The 16,616-nt window shown below is 44.9% G+C and overlaps 1 protein-coding gene and 1 long non-coding RNA gene across 9 annotated transcripts in view; one reads left to right on the top strand and one right to left on the bottom strand.

Annotated features, from left to right (window-relative positions):
- C9orf72 (C9orf72-SMCR8 complex subunit) overlaps positions 1-16,616 on the top strand; it is a 144,698-nt gene that overhangs the window by 122,670 nt on the left and 5,412 nt on the right. For 7 of the 8 annotated variants that reach the window (XM_029606542.1, XM_029606525.1, XM_029606534.1 and 4 more), the window contains one exon: positions 2,397-2,454. The exons of the other annotated variant lie outside the window; for it this stretch is intronic. In XM_029606542.1, coding sequence (XP_029462402.1) covers positions 2,397-2,454 — 58 coding nt within the window. The remainder of the gene's footprint in view (positions 1-2,396; positions 2,455-16,616) is intronic. 8 annotated transcript variants of the gene reach the window in all.
- The window catches only part of LOC115094026, a 42,273-nt gene continuing 41,422 nt past the window's right edge, over positions 15,766-16,616 (bottom strand). Inside the window, exons 3-4 of the long non-coding RNA XR_003857472.1 lie at positions 16,166-16,298; positions 15,766-15,892 (exon numbers count right to left, since the gene is read on the bottom strand). This is a non-coding gene — a long non-coding RNA (uncharacterized LOC115094026). The remainder of the gene's footprint in view (positions 15,893-16,165; positions 16,299-16,616) is intronic.

Here is a 16,616-nt window from a genome sequence, read left to right as displayed (position 1 = left end):
GTGACTTTGCATGGGGAAGCCTTTGCTCTCAGCTGTGCCATCTCCTGCCCCTGTCAGTGGGGCTTAGCCTAGGAATTCAGGAGCCCATGATGTTGCAGCTATACCTTCTGTCGCTTTTTGTTCTGAGAAGAATTTAAAACAAAACAGTATAAGTACAAACATCTATCGAATGTGTCATTCAACATCTTTTTCATAGACAGGGATTTGTAATGGTCATCTGTTAAACTGATTCAGTTTAATACTTGCAGACGGCTTATAAGGATTGTGGCAAGAAGAAAATTAAAAATCTTCATTCCCCTGCACAATTGCAGGTATTTTGTATGCACTATAAATTTTGCATTTGCACCAAAATAAAAGTTTATGTGGCAAAAAAATCCTCCTTAAAATTATTAGGCTTTAATACATTGTGCAAAACCACAATTTTCAATTGCAGATATGAGAACATAATTGCCATACTGGGTCATACCAAGGGTCCATCAAGCCCAGAATCCTGTTTCCAACTGTGGCCAATCTGGGATACACATGCTGCAAATCATTTCATGTGCACAGTATTGGGATTGCATACATTTTGCCCAAGATTTAGCATTAGGCAAAAACACATGCAAAAAATATCAGCACCTATGAAAAGAGACACAAGACGCATTTTGAGGCCCATGCCGAGTCCATCTGGCCCTTTATTCTTTAACTTGTTTTTAATATGGTGCTAGTCAGCAAAGCCATTTGCTAGAGGTATTTTATTTATTTATTTTAAATTTAATCTTTATTGATTTTTAGTTTAATTACAAAGAAATATTTTCAATGTTTCACATATTCCACCCAGGTTACAATAAAAGAAAAAGACAAGCTTATCAATTCGCTCTAAAGGAGTCGATACAATAAGGATAAATTATACATTTTGTCACCTGGTCATATGTACATTGAACTATTATTAATATTAAGAAATTTTGGGAGTTCAAGGGTGACTATAGCAAATGATAATATAGGAAAACATTACAGAAACATATAAGGCTGATTATCTGTGATTTACGCCAACAATATATCTAACTCCAGCCTAGGATTGCAATGAGGAATCAAGATGTATACGTAATTGCTCCGGATCTGTAAATATAAACTTTACATTTATTTATTTTATTTATTTATTTATTTATTGTTTTTGTTATACCGAGTTTCATGATAGGCATCACATCAACCCGGTTTACAAATAACAAGGAGTGTAAAGCATAACGTAACGTAAAAAACAATATTTTCAATAAGAACCTTGAACTTTAAATACAGTGAATCAGAAAAAGGGAGAGGGAAAGTTACAAAAAACAAGGAAAATAAACTTGGGATGGAAGGGGAGAAATTGAACAGCACAATATTTACATTTCAGCCTATTGATACATTAGAATAGCAAGTGAAAAAATAAGACTATGAAACGGTACATAGGTAATCAAATGAATAAATATGACAGTTGTGAATGGTAATAGTATGATAAATATTCAGCAGGAATTAGTGAGAGAGGGTTTGAGGTTGGTTGATTCGTGTTTACATTCCATTATTGCATATGAGTTAGTGCTAGTGAGAGGAGGTTTTATTCAAGGCTTGGAAATGCTTTTTTGAAAAGCCAAGTTTTTAGTCTTTTCCTAAATGTTAAAGAGCATGGCTCTTGTCTCAAATCAGGTGGGATCGAGTTCCAGAGAGCTGGACCTGCTGATGAGAAGGCTCTGAGACTCAAGGATTTATGTTGGTAGGTTTTGGCCTTTGGAATTTGGAGTGACTCTTTGTAGTGTTCCCTGATAGGCCTGGCGGAGGTGAATTTTTTAAGTGGTATTTGTAGGTCAAGTTGCGTGTGTTGGTTGATAGTTTTGTATATGATGTTAATGGTTTTGTACATGATTCTATAGTGGATCGGAAGCCAATGGAGGTTTTTGAGAATAGGTGAAATGTGGTCAATTTTCCTGGAATTTGTAAGGACTCTGGCTGCAGAGTTCTGAACCATTTGTAAAGGTTTGGTGTAAGAAGCTGGGAGGCCTAATAGTAATGAGTTGCAATAATCTAGTTTGGAAAAGATTATTGCTTGCAAGATTGTTCTGAAGTCCTGAGTGTGAAACAGCGGTTTTATTCTTTTCAGGATATGTAATTTGTAGAAGCAATCTTTGGTGGTTTATTTTTAACATAGCTAAACTGTTACACTGTTTTTCTCAAGTTCAGCTTTAATGAGGCCTAATTTTGTCCCAATGCTTCCTTGACATTTTCTGTGTGCAGTAAAGTGCGTGATGTATGTTCCAGACCTGTAAGATAACTCGGTTGTGCTGGCTTCATATGACCCTGAATCCAAGGAACTGGAAGCAGTTTGTGTGGAATTGGCTGGCAAATTCTGGCGTGTTCATTTGACTCTCTTCTTCTTGTCACAGGAACATTTTTCAGGATGTCTTGCACAGGGACATGCTGGTGAAATCCTTTCTGGATCAGGTACTGTACCTCTTCCTATTGCTTAAGTCCTAACTATCATTGTTGTACAAGAGTATCAATGACTTCTATATACATAAAGCTAGGCACTATGCAGATATAGTTGCGATGGAGAAGGTACATAGAAGGGAAACAAACGATAAAGGGGATGGAACAGCTCCCCTATGAGGGAAAGGCTGAAGAGGTTAGGGCTGTTCAGCTTGGAGAAGACGGCTGAGGGGGATATGATAGAGGTCTTTAAGATCATGAGAGGTCTTGAACGAGTAGATGTGAATCGGTTATTTACACTTTCGAATAATAGAAGGACTAGGGGGCATTCCATGAAGTTAGCAAGTAGCACATTTAAGACTAATCGGAGAAAATTCTTTTTCACTCAACGCACAATTAAGCTCTGGAATTTGTTGCCAGAGGATGTGGTTAGTGCAGTTAGTGTAGCTGGGTTCAAAAAAGGTTTGGATAAGTTCTTGGAGGAGAAGTCCATTAACAGCTATTAATCAAGTTTACTTAGGGAATAGCCACTGCTATTAATTGCATCAGTAGCATGGGATCTTCTTAGTGTTTGGGTAATTGCCAGGTTCTTGTGGCCTGGTTTGGCCTCTGTTGGAAACAGGATGCTGGGCTTGATGGACCCTTGGTCTGACCTAGCATGGCAATTTCTTATGTTTTTATGTTCTTATTCTCACAGGTCAAGCAGGATGGTAGTCCTCACATATGGGTGACATCACAGGATGAAGCCCAATCACGGAACACTTTTGTCAAAGTTTCTAGAACTTTGACTGGCACCTACTGGGTATGCCCAGGATGGCACTAACCCTGCAACCAGCAGGGGTCCCCCTTCAGTCTTCTTTTTTCCGCGCAGCAGTAGCTACGCACGTTAAGGAGCTCCACAGAGATTCCTGACAGGAAATTTCCTCACGGAATTACTATTCAACTTTCTATCCCACAGGGGTCCCTCTCTTTCATTTTTACGCCCATGGTGGTCCGGTAAATTTTTTACACGATTCCAGTCTATTCCCATCGAGTTTGACCCTCACAGCCTACTGGCCGTCGACAGCACCGCGGCTAAATTTTTTCGCAGGTCATGGTGTTGGGGTTCCGTCGATGCCCAGATTGCACCCGCACATTGTCCATTACTGGCCCTCACCAGGTATGTGTAATGTGTCTGAGTAGCGAGCATGATGTCCTTACTTGCACCAAATGTGCCCTCATGATACCTAAAGGTCGTAAGGTTAGAATGGAGAAAATGGAACTTCTCTTTAGGTCCAAAACCCCGACGCCTTCCATAGCATCAACATCATCTGAACCGACACAGTCTACGTTGCACCATCATCGGGCACCGGCCGGTGTCTGACCAGCATCGACGACTCCACGGCCATCAACACCCTCTGTTCCCCCTCATGAAAGGCCAGAGGTGAGCGTTGAGAAAAGCATCGACATCGCAGGTCTCAGACCGTCGATGCAGGCAAGGCCTCGACGTCGTCCTCGTCTGAACTGACATCGAAGAAAGCCGTCCAGAAAAGGCACCATCCCTATCTAGTTCAGGGTCACAGAGGCAACCTTCACTGGGACCGGTGATAGGAGCCGCCATTCCACCTTCAACGGTGGTCCCTCCGGCTACGCCTCCTCCTCCTCCGGCATCGGGGCTCCATGCTCCAGATTTCCGGGAGGAACTGGATCAGATTATTCAGGACGCCATTGGCAGAACAATGCAAGGCTTCAAGGTTCCACAGACACCGATACCGGTACCGATGCCTGAACAGGTAACCGATCCCATTCCTGCAGCACTAGCACAGTTACTCACGAGAATGGAAGCTCTGATTGCTGCTTTTCCTCCGATGGATCCGATGACTCCAATAGACCCGGTGCCTTCCTCTCCGATTCCTCTTTCATCGACAGAAGAAGGAGAAACACCGTTCCTTCCACCATCGGGAGTCCTTCCGATGCCTAGATCATCGGTTTCACCGATTGCATCTTTGTTTCCATCGGTGCCACCACCCGTCCATCGATGCCACCGGTGACACCTTCGGTGCCTCGCTCGGGACCTTCAGGTATATCAGCTTTTCGTCCCTCCAAGGATACTGGGGGTGCTGGAGATGATCCCTACGATACCTGTACCGATGATTCATCCCAGGATACCGATGACTTGCCATCGCCACCCTCTCCTGCTGAAAGCAGGAAGCGTTTTCCGCCAGAGGACTTGTCCTTCATTAATTTTGTGAAGGAAATGTCTGAAGTGGTTCCATTTCAGCTTCAGACAGAACAAGATGATAGACATCAGATGATGGAGCTTCTTCAATTTTTAGATGCTCCTAAAGAACTAACATCTATTCCCATCCATGATGTCCTCCTGGATCTTCTGAAAAGAAATTGGGAATATCGGAAAGCTGACACTACATACCTAGACCAGTCAACTCCTGGTTTCCAGAAGTCCCAATTGGACCACCATTCAGTGGTTGTTGAGTCATCCTAAAAGAAAGCCCGAAGATCCAAGCCTCATTCTTCCTATCCTCCAGGAAAGGAACAAAAATTCCTGGATGCTATAGGTCGCCATATCTTTCAAGGGGCAATGCTTATATCCCGCATCACCTCTTATCAACTTTATATGACTCAATACAACAGGGTCCTCTTTAAACAAATACAGGACTTTGCTGAATCCCTACCTCAACAGTCACAAGACCAATTACATGCCCTAGCTCAAAAGGGTTTAGAAGCGGGCAAGCATGAGATAAGATCTGCCTATGACGACTATGAAGTTAGCATATGCATATGACGACTATGCATATGACGACTATGAAGTTAGCATATGCATATGACATATGCATATAGCATATGCATATGACGACTATGAAGTTAGCATATGCCTATGCTAACTTCCGCCCAATAGCTAATCTGCCATTGATCGCCAAAATTATGGAAAAGATAGTCAATAAACAACTATCTGAATATTTGGAAGAAAACAACATTCTTGTATCTTCCCAGTATGGCTTTCGGAAATCGTTAAGCACTGAATCTCTCCTTATCTCTCTTACCGATTCTATTCTATCTAATATGGACAAAAAACAACCACATCTTTTGATACTACTAGATCTCTCTGCAGCCTTTGACACTGTCAACCATTCATCTCTATTAAAATGTCTGGCAGATATAGGCATTAAAGGAACAGTCTTCAGCTGGTTCAAATCCTTCCTAGCAAATAGACAATTCAAAGTAAAGATTAACAACAAAGAATCACAACCGATCCCTTCCAACCGGGGGGTCCCTCAGGGTTCCTCCCTTTCCCCTACCCTCTTCAACATTTACCTCTTACCTCTATGTCATCTACTTACTAAACTAAACCTAACTCACTATCTCTACGCGGATGACATCCAGATACTCATCCCAATCTCAGAATCCTTACAAAAAACCTTGGCTCACTGGAACAATTGTTTGCAACAGATCAATCATCTTCTCTCCAGCCTTGCCTCATTCTTAACAACAACAAAACTGAGATCCTAATCATCAATCAAGACATCAACATCAAACTTCTAAACCCAGCTGACCTACTCAACTCATCCACTCCCATATTAAATCACTCACCACATGTTCGAGATCTAGGTATCATGCTAGACAATCAGCTCAATTTTAAAAAATTCATAAGCACAACCACCAAAGACTGTTTTTATAAGTTACAAGTCTTAAAAAAATTGAAGCCTCTTCTTTATTTCAACGATTTTCGGATGGTCCTACAAGCCATTATTCTATCAAAAGTCGACTATTGCAATTCGCTTCTCTTTGGCCTTCCATATTCATCCATCAAACCCCTCCAAATGCTACAGAACTCTGCAGCCAGAATCCTTACCAATACGAATAAAAGAGATCACATCACCCCCATTCTCAAGCTCCTCCACTGGCTGCCTATAAAGCAAAGGATCCTATATAAAGTACTCACCGAAATTCATAAATCCATTCACAATATCTCTCCTCTTCAATTATGTAACCAACTATGCCCTCACTCCTCCTCTAGACCCATCAGAGGAGCATATAAAGGCACACTCTATGTACCTTCAACAAAATCCTCGCATCATAAACGTGCCATATCTACAGCAGGCCCCATTCAATGGAATGCGCTCCCACCAGACATTCAGCTTGAGTTCTGCCACTCTTCATTCAAAAAAAAAACTTAAAACCTGGCTCTTTAGCCAAGCTTTTCCAGGACCATGATCATCATTTTTTCCCCTCCAACCAGCAAGAACATATCTTCTTCACAAACCCCCATTTTCCATACCACTACCTACTTCGGTATCTAATCTCTTGCTGCAGGACACTTGAGACTTTCTCACTTATACGTTATAATTTTTATGCTCAATAAGACCTGTCAACTTAATTGTTTAAGTCTTTTTTTTTTTTTTTTTCTCCTTTATCTTTTGGTCATCAATGTTACAACGTTATTGTTAAATTTTGAACTTATGTACACTGTTCCAAGTTTCATAACCTTGTTCTATGTAATGCCTTTTGGCAATTTTCATGTTCTGTTTCAATGTAAACCGATGTGATCTTTATTTCATATAGGAACACCGGTATATAAAAATCTAAAAATAAATAAATAAATAAATATCCTGTTAAGCAAACATTCAGAAAGGAGCCCAAGAAATACTTTTACCGCCAAAGGAAATCTTATCATCCTCCGTCCAAAGGGCGCTCTACTGAGCCTTACCAGAAAGGCCAGTCCAGGCAACCTTGCAGGCAAAAGCCGCAAAGAACTCCTCAACCAGGTCCAGCATCTGGTTTTTGACTTTTTTCTAGAGAGCAGCATTCAGACTCCACTAAGGCATGTACCAGTGGGAGGCCGTTTGTGCCACTTCAGCCACATCTGGCACTCAGTCACCACAGACCAGTGGGTTCTCACCTTAATAACTCAAGGCTATCATCTCAACTTTCTTGCCATTCCACCGGACTCCCCACCTCGGCTGACGTGGGGAACATCAGACCATTCACTGCTTCTGGAAGAGGAGATTTCCCCCCTCCTCCAGTGCAGAGCAATAGAACCAGTGCCCTACTCCCAACAGGGCCTTGGATTCTACTCTCGGTATTTTTTAATCCCAAAAAAGTCAGGTGGTTTTCGCCCGATATTAGATCTTCGGGCCTTAAACAAGTTCCTACAAAGAGAAAAGTTCAAGATGGTGACCTTGGGTTCCCTCCTCCCCCTTATACAAAGGGGGACTGGCTCTGCTCTCTAGACCTCCAGGACGCTTACGCACATATCGCAATAACTCTGTCTCATTGCAAATTTCTGCGATTCCTCATAGGCCCAAAGCACTACCAATATAGGGTGCTACCATTCGGCCTAGCCTCTGTGCCACGAGTCTTCACCAAGTGCCTCGAAGTAGTAGCATTGTTCCTCAGAACTCAAGGTGTCCACGTCTACCCCTACCTCGACAATTGGTTGATCAGGGCTCCCACACAGCAAGCTGTTCTGACATCCCTACGTCTCACCTTGCACACCCTGATCTCTCTAGGGTTTCTCATTAATTAACCAAAGTCCAGCTTGGTTCCATCGCAAACTCTTCAAGGCGAAGGCATTTCTTCTTCGAGAACGAGCTCTCATCATCTCCTCTCTCGCCCATCAGCTGCAGTCTCGACAACGCTCCAATCAATCAATCAATCACTGCATGTCATTTTCTAGTCCTGCTAGGACACATGGCGTCCTCAGTACACGTCACTCCCATTGCTCGTCTCGCTATGAGGATCCTACAGTGGACTCTAAGGTCACAGTGGATTCAGTCATCTCAACCACTATCAGCTGTTGTCCATGTAACCAACCCACTTCGTCTATCTCTAACTTTGTGGAAGAATAAGACCAATCTCCTTCAAGGCCTTCCTTTTCAAGCTCCAAATCCTCAAATAACCCTTACAACAGATGTCTCCAACATCAGCTGGGGAGCACACTTTACCAATTTACAAACTCAAGGGTCCTGGCCTCCAGAGGAAGCCAAACACCAGATCAATTTCCTGGAGCTACGAGCAATCAGATATGCTCTGAGTATTTCAGGATCGCCTCTCCAACCAGGTCTTCCTGATTCAAACGGACAACCAGGTGGCCATGTGGTACATCAACAAACAAGGAGGAACAGGCTTCTACCTCCTGTGTCAGGAAGCCGCACAGATATGGGCGGAGGCCCTCTCCCACTCGATGTACCTCAAGGCCACCTACTTTCTGACTTAACCCGTGCCATCGGACACACTGCCACCGAGTCAACCATCGAGACCTCCAGAGATCCCGATTCCCATTCCGGGTTCCTTGGAGGAGGAAGAGGTGCCTTCCGGCCCCATCCCTGCATGGAACCCACTGTTGCTGGAACCTGTTCCAGGGCCATCGGGTCTATCGGTGCCTAAGTGCACCTCATCTACCTCTGGGCCCTCGATGCCAGCATCGCCTCCTTTGAGGCCGGTGCCGCCTCCATTGATGCCTTCCCATCCTCTCGGCTTTGGCATCCTTCCTTCCTCAAGAAGGCCAGCAGGAAAAGAAACTCCCTATGATCCATGGGAGTATGCGTCCTTGGGCCATTCCTCACAAGCTTCCGATGAATTGCTCTCGGAGCCTTCACCCCCGGAAGAATGGCATCATTCTCCTCCGGAAGACCTCTCCTTTGCCAGCTTTGTCAAGGAGATGTCTGAAACTATCCCATTTCCACTGGTAATGGAGGAAGACACCCGCCACAAAATGTTGGAGGTCTTACAATATGTAGATGCTCCAAAAGAGGTAACAGCAATACCAATGCACGAAGTTCTTCTTGACCTCTTGCATCGCCTGTGGGACCATCTGGGTACTGTATCTCCAATCAACAGAAAGACAGATGCTACGTACCTGGTCCAACAAGCCCCAGGATTCCAGAAAAGCCAGTTGCCCCCACCATTCAGTAGTAGTATAATCAGCCCAAAAGAAGGCTAAAAGAACCCATCCACATTCCCCTGCTCCTCCTGGAAAGGAACAGAATGCATTGGGGCGCAGAGTCTTTCAAGGGCCCATGTTAATAGCGCGAAAAGCAGCTTACCAATTATACATGACCCAATATAATAGGAATCTCTGGAATTTGCAGAGACTCTACCACAGCAACATCAAGAGACCTTGTCCTCCATCCTGCAAAAAAGGATTGGAAGCAGGTAAACACGAGGTCAGAGCTGCTTACGACTCTTTTGAAACAGCATCCAGAGTCTCGGCCACGGGCATCAATGCTAGACATTGGGATGGCTCAAGGCCTCAGACCTAAGCCCGGAGGTGCAGGACAAACTAGCAGATCTCCCCTGTACAGGAGAAAACCTGTTCGGGGTCAAGATCCAGGATGCAGTGGCCAGTTAAGACCATGAGACCCTGCATCAGCTGTCAACTGTCACCTCAGATACCCCGCTGTAGCCCAAAGGGGCACACATAGGGACACTAGGAAGCAATTCTACAGACCACGCAGGTATTATCCTCCTGCCTCCTGTGCTCGACCAGCTCGGGCCCCTCAGAGAGGACATGCACGCCAACCGAGAACTCCTAGAACGCAACCAGCTCCACAAGCTGGTCCTGCAACTGGATTTTGACTCCTTTCCAGAGAGCAGCAGCCACTCCCCCTTAATCCCAGAACCCAGTTCAGCAGTGGGAGGCCGCCTCTGTCATTTTGCAACCAATTGGCGCCCAATTACCACGGACTAATGGGTACTGTCCATCATACCCATGGTTACCGTCTAAATTTTTCAGCTGTACCCCCGGACTCCCCACCCATTCCAGCGTGGAACTGGGACGATCACACACTACTTCTCGAGTCAGAGTTCTCAATCCTTCTGCATGCCAAGGCCGTAGAACTGGTTCCCTTGATTCAGCAGGGGAGAGGGTTCTACTCCCGATATTTTCTAGTCCCCAAAAAGACTGGCGGCCTCCGACCTATTCTAGATCTTCCTGCCTTAAACAGATTTCTTCACAAAGAATGGTTTAGAATGGTGTCCCTAGGCACCATGCTCCCTCTACTACAACAGGGGGATTGGCTCTGCTCTCTGGACCTTCAAGACGCTTACGCCCATATTGCAATCTTCCCTCCTCATCGCAAATACCTGTGATTTGTAGTGGGACATGGGCATTAACAATACAAAGTGCTGCCATTCGGCCTGGCCTCAGTTCCCCAAGTGTTCATGAAATGCCTGGCAGTCGTGACTGCACAGTTGCACCACAAGGGTGTCCTTGTCTTTCCGTATCTAGACGACTGGCTCATAAAAAGCCAGTCCAGGCAAGGAGCTCTCGACTCCCTAAGTCTCACCATACAATTTCTACACTCATTGGGCTTTCTGATAAACTACCCGAAATCCCACTTGACACAGTCTCACCATCTCTCCTTTATAGGAGCAGACTTGGACACCAGGGTGACCAAGGGGTTCTTACCCAACGAACGCGCAACCATGCTGTCCAGCCTCGCCAGCTCTATCCGCCGTCGGCAAACAGCCTTGGCTCGCCAATTATTCACGTTGCTTGGCCATATGGCATCAACAGTCCACGTCACCCCAATGGCATGCCTAGCCATGAGAGTGACACAATGGACTCTAAAATCTCAGTGGCACCAAGCACTCAGCCTCTCTCGTCCCTTGTCCATATAACCAACCAGCTTCATTTGTCCCTTGCCTGGTGGATGCCCAAGGCCAACTTGCAAACAGGTCTTCCCTTCCAGCAATCAGCTCCTCAGGTGACCTTAATCACAGATGCCTCCAACCTAAGGTTGGGGAGCCCATGTTGAAGGCCTTCAAACCAAAGGGATTTGGACAAAAGCTGAAGCAACCTATCAGATCAACTTTCTAGAGCTTTGAGCGATGCGGTACGCCCTCTATGCATTCAGGGACTGCCTATCCAACAAGGTTATTTTGATTCAAACAGACAACCAAATAGAAAGGTGGTACCTGAACAAACAGGGAGGCACGGGCTCTTATCTGCTCTGCCAAGAAGCGGTGCAGATTTGGGCCTGGGCCCTCTCGCATTCCATACTATTGTGAGCCACTTATCTGGCAGGCCCACAGAATGCAATTGCAGACCACCTCAGCTGGACTTTCCAGCCCCAAAAGAGGCCACTGGCTCCTTTTGTAGCAAGCAGACTCTTCCACCAGTGGGGTCAGCCGGACATCGACCTCTTTGCGTCGAAGCACAACCGCAAAGTAGACCGGTTTTGCTCACTACACAAGGACCGGAGATCTCCAACCGTGGACTCCTTCGCTCACCTCTGGATCACAGGTCTCCTATACGCATACCTTCTGATTCTGCTAATAATCAAGACACTCGTGAAACTACAGCAGGACCGAGGCTGAATGATACTCATAGCCCCTTATTGGCCACCCCAAGTCTGGTTTCCCATAATTCTCGACCTCTCTGTCCAGGAACCCATTCGCCTGGGCCTAGCACCCAACCTCATAACACAGAATCACGGCAAGTTGCACCTCCCGAACCTCCAGACCCTACCTGGAGGTTGAAAGGTTGATACTACAGCTCCTCAATCTTTCTAGTAGCGGATCTCAAGTCCTCATAGCTTCACAAAAGCCTTCCACGCGAAAGTCTTACCACTCTAAGAGGAAGAGGTTTACCTTGTGGTGCACACAGAAAGGCGCATTCAGAAAGGCGTTTATTCCTTTTCTTGCCCCACACCTAAACTCTTATCTCTGGCACCTCTCGGAATCTGGTCTCCAGACTTCCTCCATGCGAGTACACCTCAGTGCCATCTCTGCTTACCATCAAGGAATGTGGGGGTCACTTCATGAGAAGCTTACTACAGCCTAAGCCTCCATTACAACCACCCGTCGTGGCATAGGACCTCAACGTGGTACTTGCATGGCTCATGCATCCTCCTTTTGAGCCCCTGCACTCCTGCAAACTCAGATATCTTACATGGAAAGCAATTTTCCTGGTAGCTATCATATCTGCTCGCAGGGTCAGTGAGTTGCAGGCCCTTGTAACCTACTCGCCCTACACAAGGTTCCTCCATGACCATGTGGTTCTCCGCACTCACCCTAAATTCCTTCCTAAGGTGGTAACTGATTTCCACTTAAACCAATCTATTGTCTTTCCCACTTTCTTTCCAAGGCCTCACACTCACCCAGGTGAGCGAGCTCTGCACACCTTGCATGTGTGCTGGCAATTTACTTAGACCGCACCGCAGTCCATAGAAAGTCCACCCAACTCTTTGTTTCTTTTGACAAAAACAAGCTTGGAGTTCCGATGGGCAGGCAGATTCTCTCCAACTGGTTGGCAGACTGCATCGCATTCTGCTACCAGCAAGCAGGCCTTCCACTTGAGGGACGAGTGAAGGCACACTCAGTTAGGGCCATGGCAACGTCAGTAACACACTACCATTCAGTACAGATTGCCGACATCTGCAGGGCCGCGACATGGAGCTCTCTCCATACCTTTGCAGCCCACTACTGTCTCGACAGGGCTGGACGACAAGACTCTGTCTTTGACCAGTATGTCCTATGGAACTTATTCCCAGTGTAAAAACACAACTTGTCCTATCTCGACCCATTGTGAATTTCAGGTTGCCGCCTCATTGCCAACAGCATGTTGTGTGCTGATTGGCCTGCTTTGTTCTGAGTCAGCCTGTAGCTTGCTATTCACTCATCTGTGAGGACTACCATCCTGCTTGTCCTGGGAGAAAGCAGAGTTGCTTACCTGTAACACGTGTTCTTCCAGGACAGCAGGATGTTAGTCCTCATGAAACCCGCCCGCCACCCCGCGGAGTTGGGTTCGATGCCGTTTTCTTATTTTTCGCTCATACTTTTTGCTACAAATAAGACTGAAGGGGGACCCTGTGTGGCCACAGGATTAGTGGCATGCTGGGCATGCTCAGTGTGCCAGTCAAAGTTCTAGATGTCACCCATCTGTGAGGACTAACATCCTGCTGTCCTGGGAGAACATCTGTTACAGGTAAGTAACTCTGCTTTCTCCCCTTTCCTGGTGACTTTTCTTTTGGGTAGTTGCTTTCTTCCTTAACCATTCTGAGTATCCTTCCTGATTCAGGGACACATCTAGGGAGAGAACTCACACCATCACTTTGTTCTGCTGCTCAGCCTGGAAATTGCAAAACATGCAAGGGGGCTGTCGCAAACTGTGATATCTCATAATATCAGCAATGAATTTCCTCTAATAAGAATCTACTCTTCAGCAGAAGTAAGGATTTTCTTCCACATAAGGCGAGTGCTTTTCAAAGATTTGCTGTGCATAACATGAACATGTCACTTTGCACCCATTCCAAACAAATCAGTGTTATGTTTGGGTTGTGCGCTGACTGCTAAGGGATAGATGGTTCCATCCACTCCGCATCTTAGACGATATCTATATATTCAGCTACAAGGAGCATATTGTCCTGGTAGCTGATTTATTCTGAAGATGCCTAGCACAACTTATCCTAACCATCCTGGTTTTGGAGCCTTGCAAAGAGGCTGTGCACCCAAGGTGTGGTTGCTTAGGAATTTTCTCCCCCTTCTTTTCGTGGAAGACAATAAGTATAAACCTGAATGTTGTGAGGGTTTGTTGACCAACAACGTGATCCTTGCCCATCCAGATATTAAATCTACCTCAGATAACAAGAAGTTATTCCATTGAATGATCAGGACAGATTCCATGCTAAGTTTTCATGGAGTCTATCCTGATGGTCAGTCCGAACCTGGTCTAGAGCCCTCATAGATCCCTTAAATGTTTTGCCAAGGGCATTGGTTATATGCCTGTCACTGGTCACTGACTAACATTGTGTATAAGTCTGTACAGGCAGTCTATTGTTAATCTTCAGATACTAGTAATCCTCATCTTCCTTCTGGGGGGCTCTAAAGCCCCAGATAGTCTACTCAGGTATCTTCTCAACATCAAAAATCACATAAGGCCTGTTGCCAGGAGCTCTGTTTTCCCTTTGCTAATGACTTGTGCTCTTTCCTTCACCCAGGAGGACTTGGGTCTAATGGAGCATGTCAAAAGTCACTGTGCTGGAACTCTGTGTTTGTTTGGAAGCAGCGAAGTGGGATTTTTGCCATCCATTTACAACACACCTCTGTGTTTGTTAGGGGCTCCTGCCGTGAAACTGCATTTAAAATCAGTCTGTCCTACAGAGTCTATTTGAGGTGTAGAACCCAATTCTGTTCCTTCCTAGTACCCATTATTGATCAGACTGCCTCCAAAGAAAAAAAGAGAATAAGGGGGGAGAAACAGATTATATAAGGTTGACCTCTTGCCAACCAATCAGTAGTGCTTTTAACACTGTTAGGTTATTTTTTCTCTTTTTGTCTGAGACAGCCTGTAACTTGAGAATCACCCATTTGTGAGAACTGCCGTCCTGCTTGTCCTCAGAGAAAATGAAATTACTTACCTGTAACAGGAGTTCTCTTATGGACTGCAGAATGTCAGTCCTCCTAACTTCCTCACACTTCCCCTTGGAGTTGATTTCTCCAAGTCTTAGCTTTATCATGGACTGCCTGAGAGGCAGGAAGGTGGCTACTGCTGCATGTGCTCAGTAGAAAATGCTAAAAGCTTATAGAATCTTTGAAATCAGAGTTCCGTGTTGGGCTCCATCATTTTGTTTTCCAATTAGTTTTCTTTTGCTCTGACCATGCTTCTTTTACTGTGTCCAGAAATCTCAGCTTTACAATTTTCAGCTATGCCCTGATTTTGTTTTAAGAAACACCATCTCTTTTTCTTCTTGTTTAGCATTTATTAATGAGTATACTCTATATTTATTTCCATATTTTAACAACTACCCCCTTTCGTCAAACACTCCCTGCATTGTAATGACATTTCAACCATTTTCTGTCGTCCTTTCCCCAACAACGTTTCCTCTTCATTCATACTATCAGCACTGTTCTTTGGATCATTCTTCACCAACATCCACTTTATCTCCCACTCCCCCACCCAGTCCCCCTATCTGCTGTTAATACATTCATATTCAGTATCGACACTGGCTATCCTTCATAGAAAGATAGAAGATGCTGGCAGATAAGGGACACAGTCCACCCACCCTGCCTATTTGTACCTTCCTACTGTGCTACCACAGTTCTTATTTGATCTGTGGTCTTCTCCCTTCCTCCCCCACCACTAAAATGCCTTTGTGTCGGTCCCATGCAAGCTTGAATTCTGCCACCTTTTTTGCCTCCTATAATCTCCGCTAGAAGTCTCTTCCAGGGGTCCACCACCCTCTCATTGCCTTACATTCCTTTCAAGCCTCCCTCCCTTCAGCTTCATTCACCACTATATCTGTTTGCTTCTACCTTACCCACTTGTCAGCCAACTATAATGATTTCCAAAATAGTGAAGAAAACAACACTGATGGTAATGCTCTTCAGAATTATATTTCAAAGGATAATTATTATAGGGAAAAATAAACCAAATGTGGAAAGTGAGGGGGGAGTTCCTTTTTGTCTTCAGGAGGTGGACGAACATGCAGTCTCATGACAAAGGAGGTTCTAGCTGTGGAAAAATAGGCACACACAAATGTTCTGATTACTTATAACAGACATTCCCTGGAAAATTAAGATAAAAACTGAAAGTAAAGGTCCCTAAAATTAATTGAAACAAAATGATTTGGCAATTTAAAGCAGTAGCAATAGCACAGTAATTTAAATAGTACAGTTGGCAGTTAAAACAAGCAGCACAATTCAGATCCTTTCTTTTGTCATTCTGATCCTTGGTTAACTCCTGAAGCAGTACTTGTTATGAATGCTTTGGAAAAGCTGCTCTTACCATGGAGCTGCTGCCTCCGCTGTTCCAGAGCTAAGTATGCCAGGGGCACTGCTAAGTTATCTTCATCAGAAACCTATGTGCGCCTCAAGCCGATACACATCAAGTATGAATATAGCAAAGAGCTAAAGGGTGGCTGTGGGGAAGGAAATACAGCAGTGTTAATGGGGTCTGTGTTCCAAAAATATGTAAATTTGTTTTGGGCTTAAAAAGCAGAGACCTCCGAGCAAGACCAAAAGAGAGAGCACCAGTGCCAAGAAGCAGGCACGTTGATATTTGGAAGAGTCTAGCTGGGTATTGCTGCTGCATTTAAGGCAACCAATAAGACTTTAAGGGGGTAATTTTGTAACAGTCTGCATAAGAAGGTCAGCAAAAATGCATATTTTCAAAACAAACTTATGAGCATATGCTTGCGTTGAAAATTATTGTACCAAAACTACCTGCCTACAATTGC

The sequence above is a fragment of the Rhinatrema bivittatum genome, chromosome 1 (assembly GCF_901001135.1).
Source record: "Rhinatrema bivittatum chromosome 1, aRhiBiv1.1, whole genome shotgun sequence".
In the NCBI taxonomy this organism is placed as follows: Eukaryota; Metazoa; Chordata; class Amphibia; order Gymnophiona; family Rhinatrematidae; genus Rhinatrema; species Rhinatrema bivittatum.
Note: the sequence above shows the minus strand (reverse complement) of the source record. Positions and strands in the feature narration are given on the sequence as shown.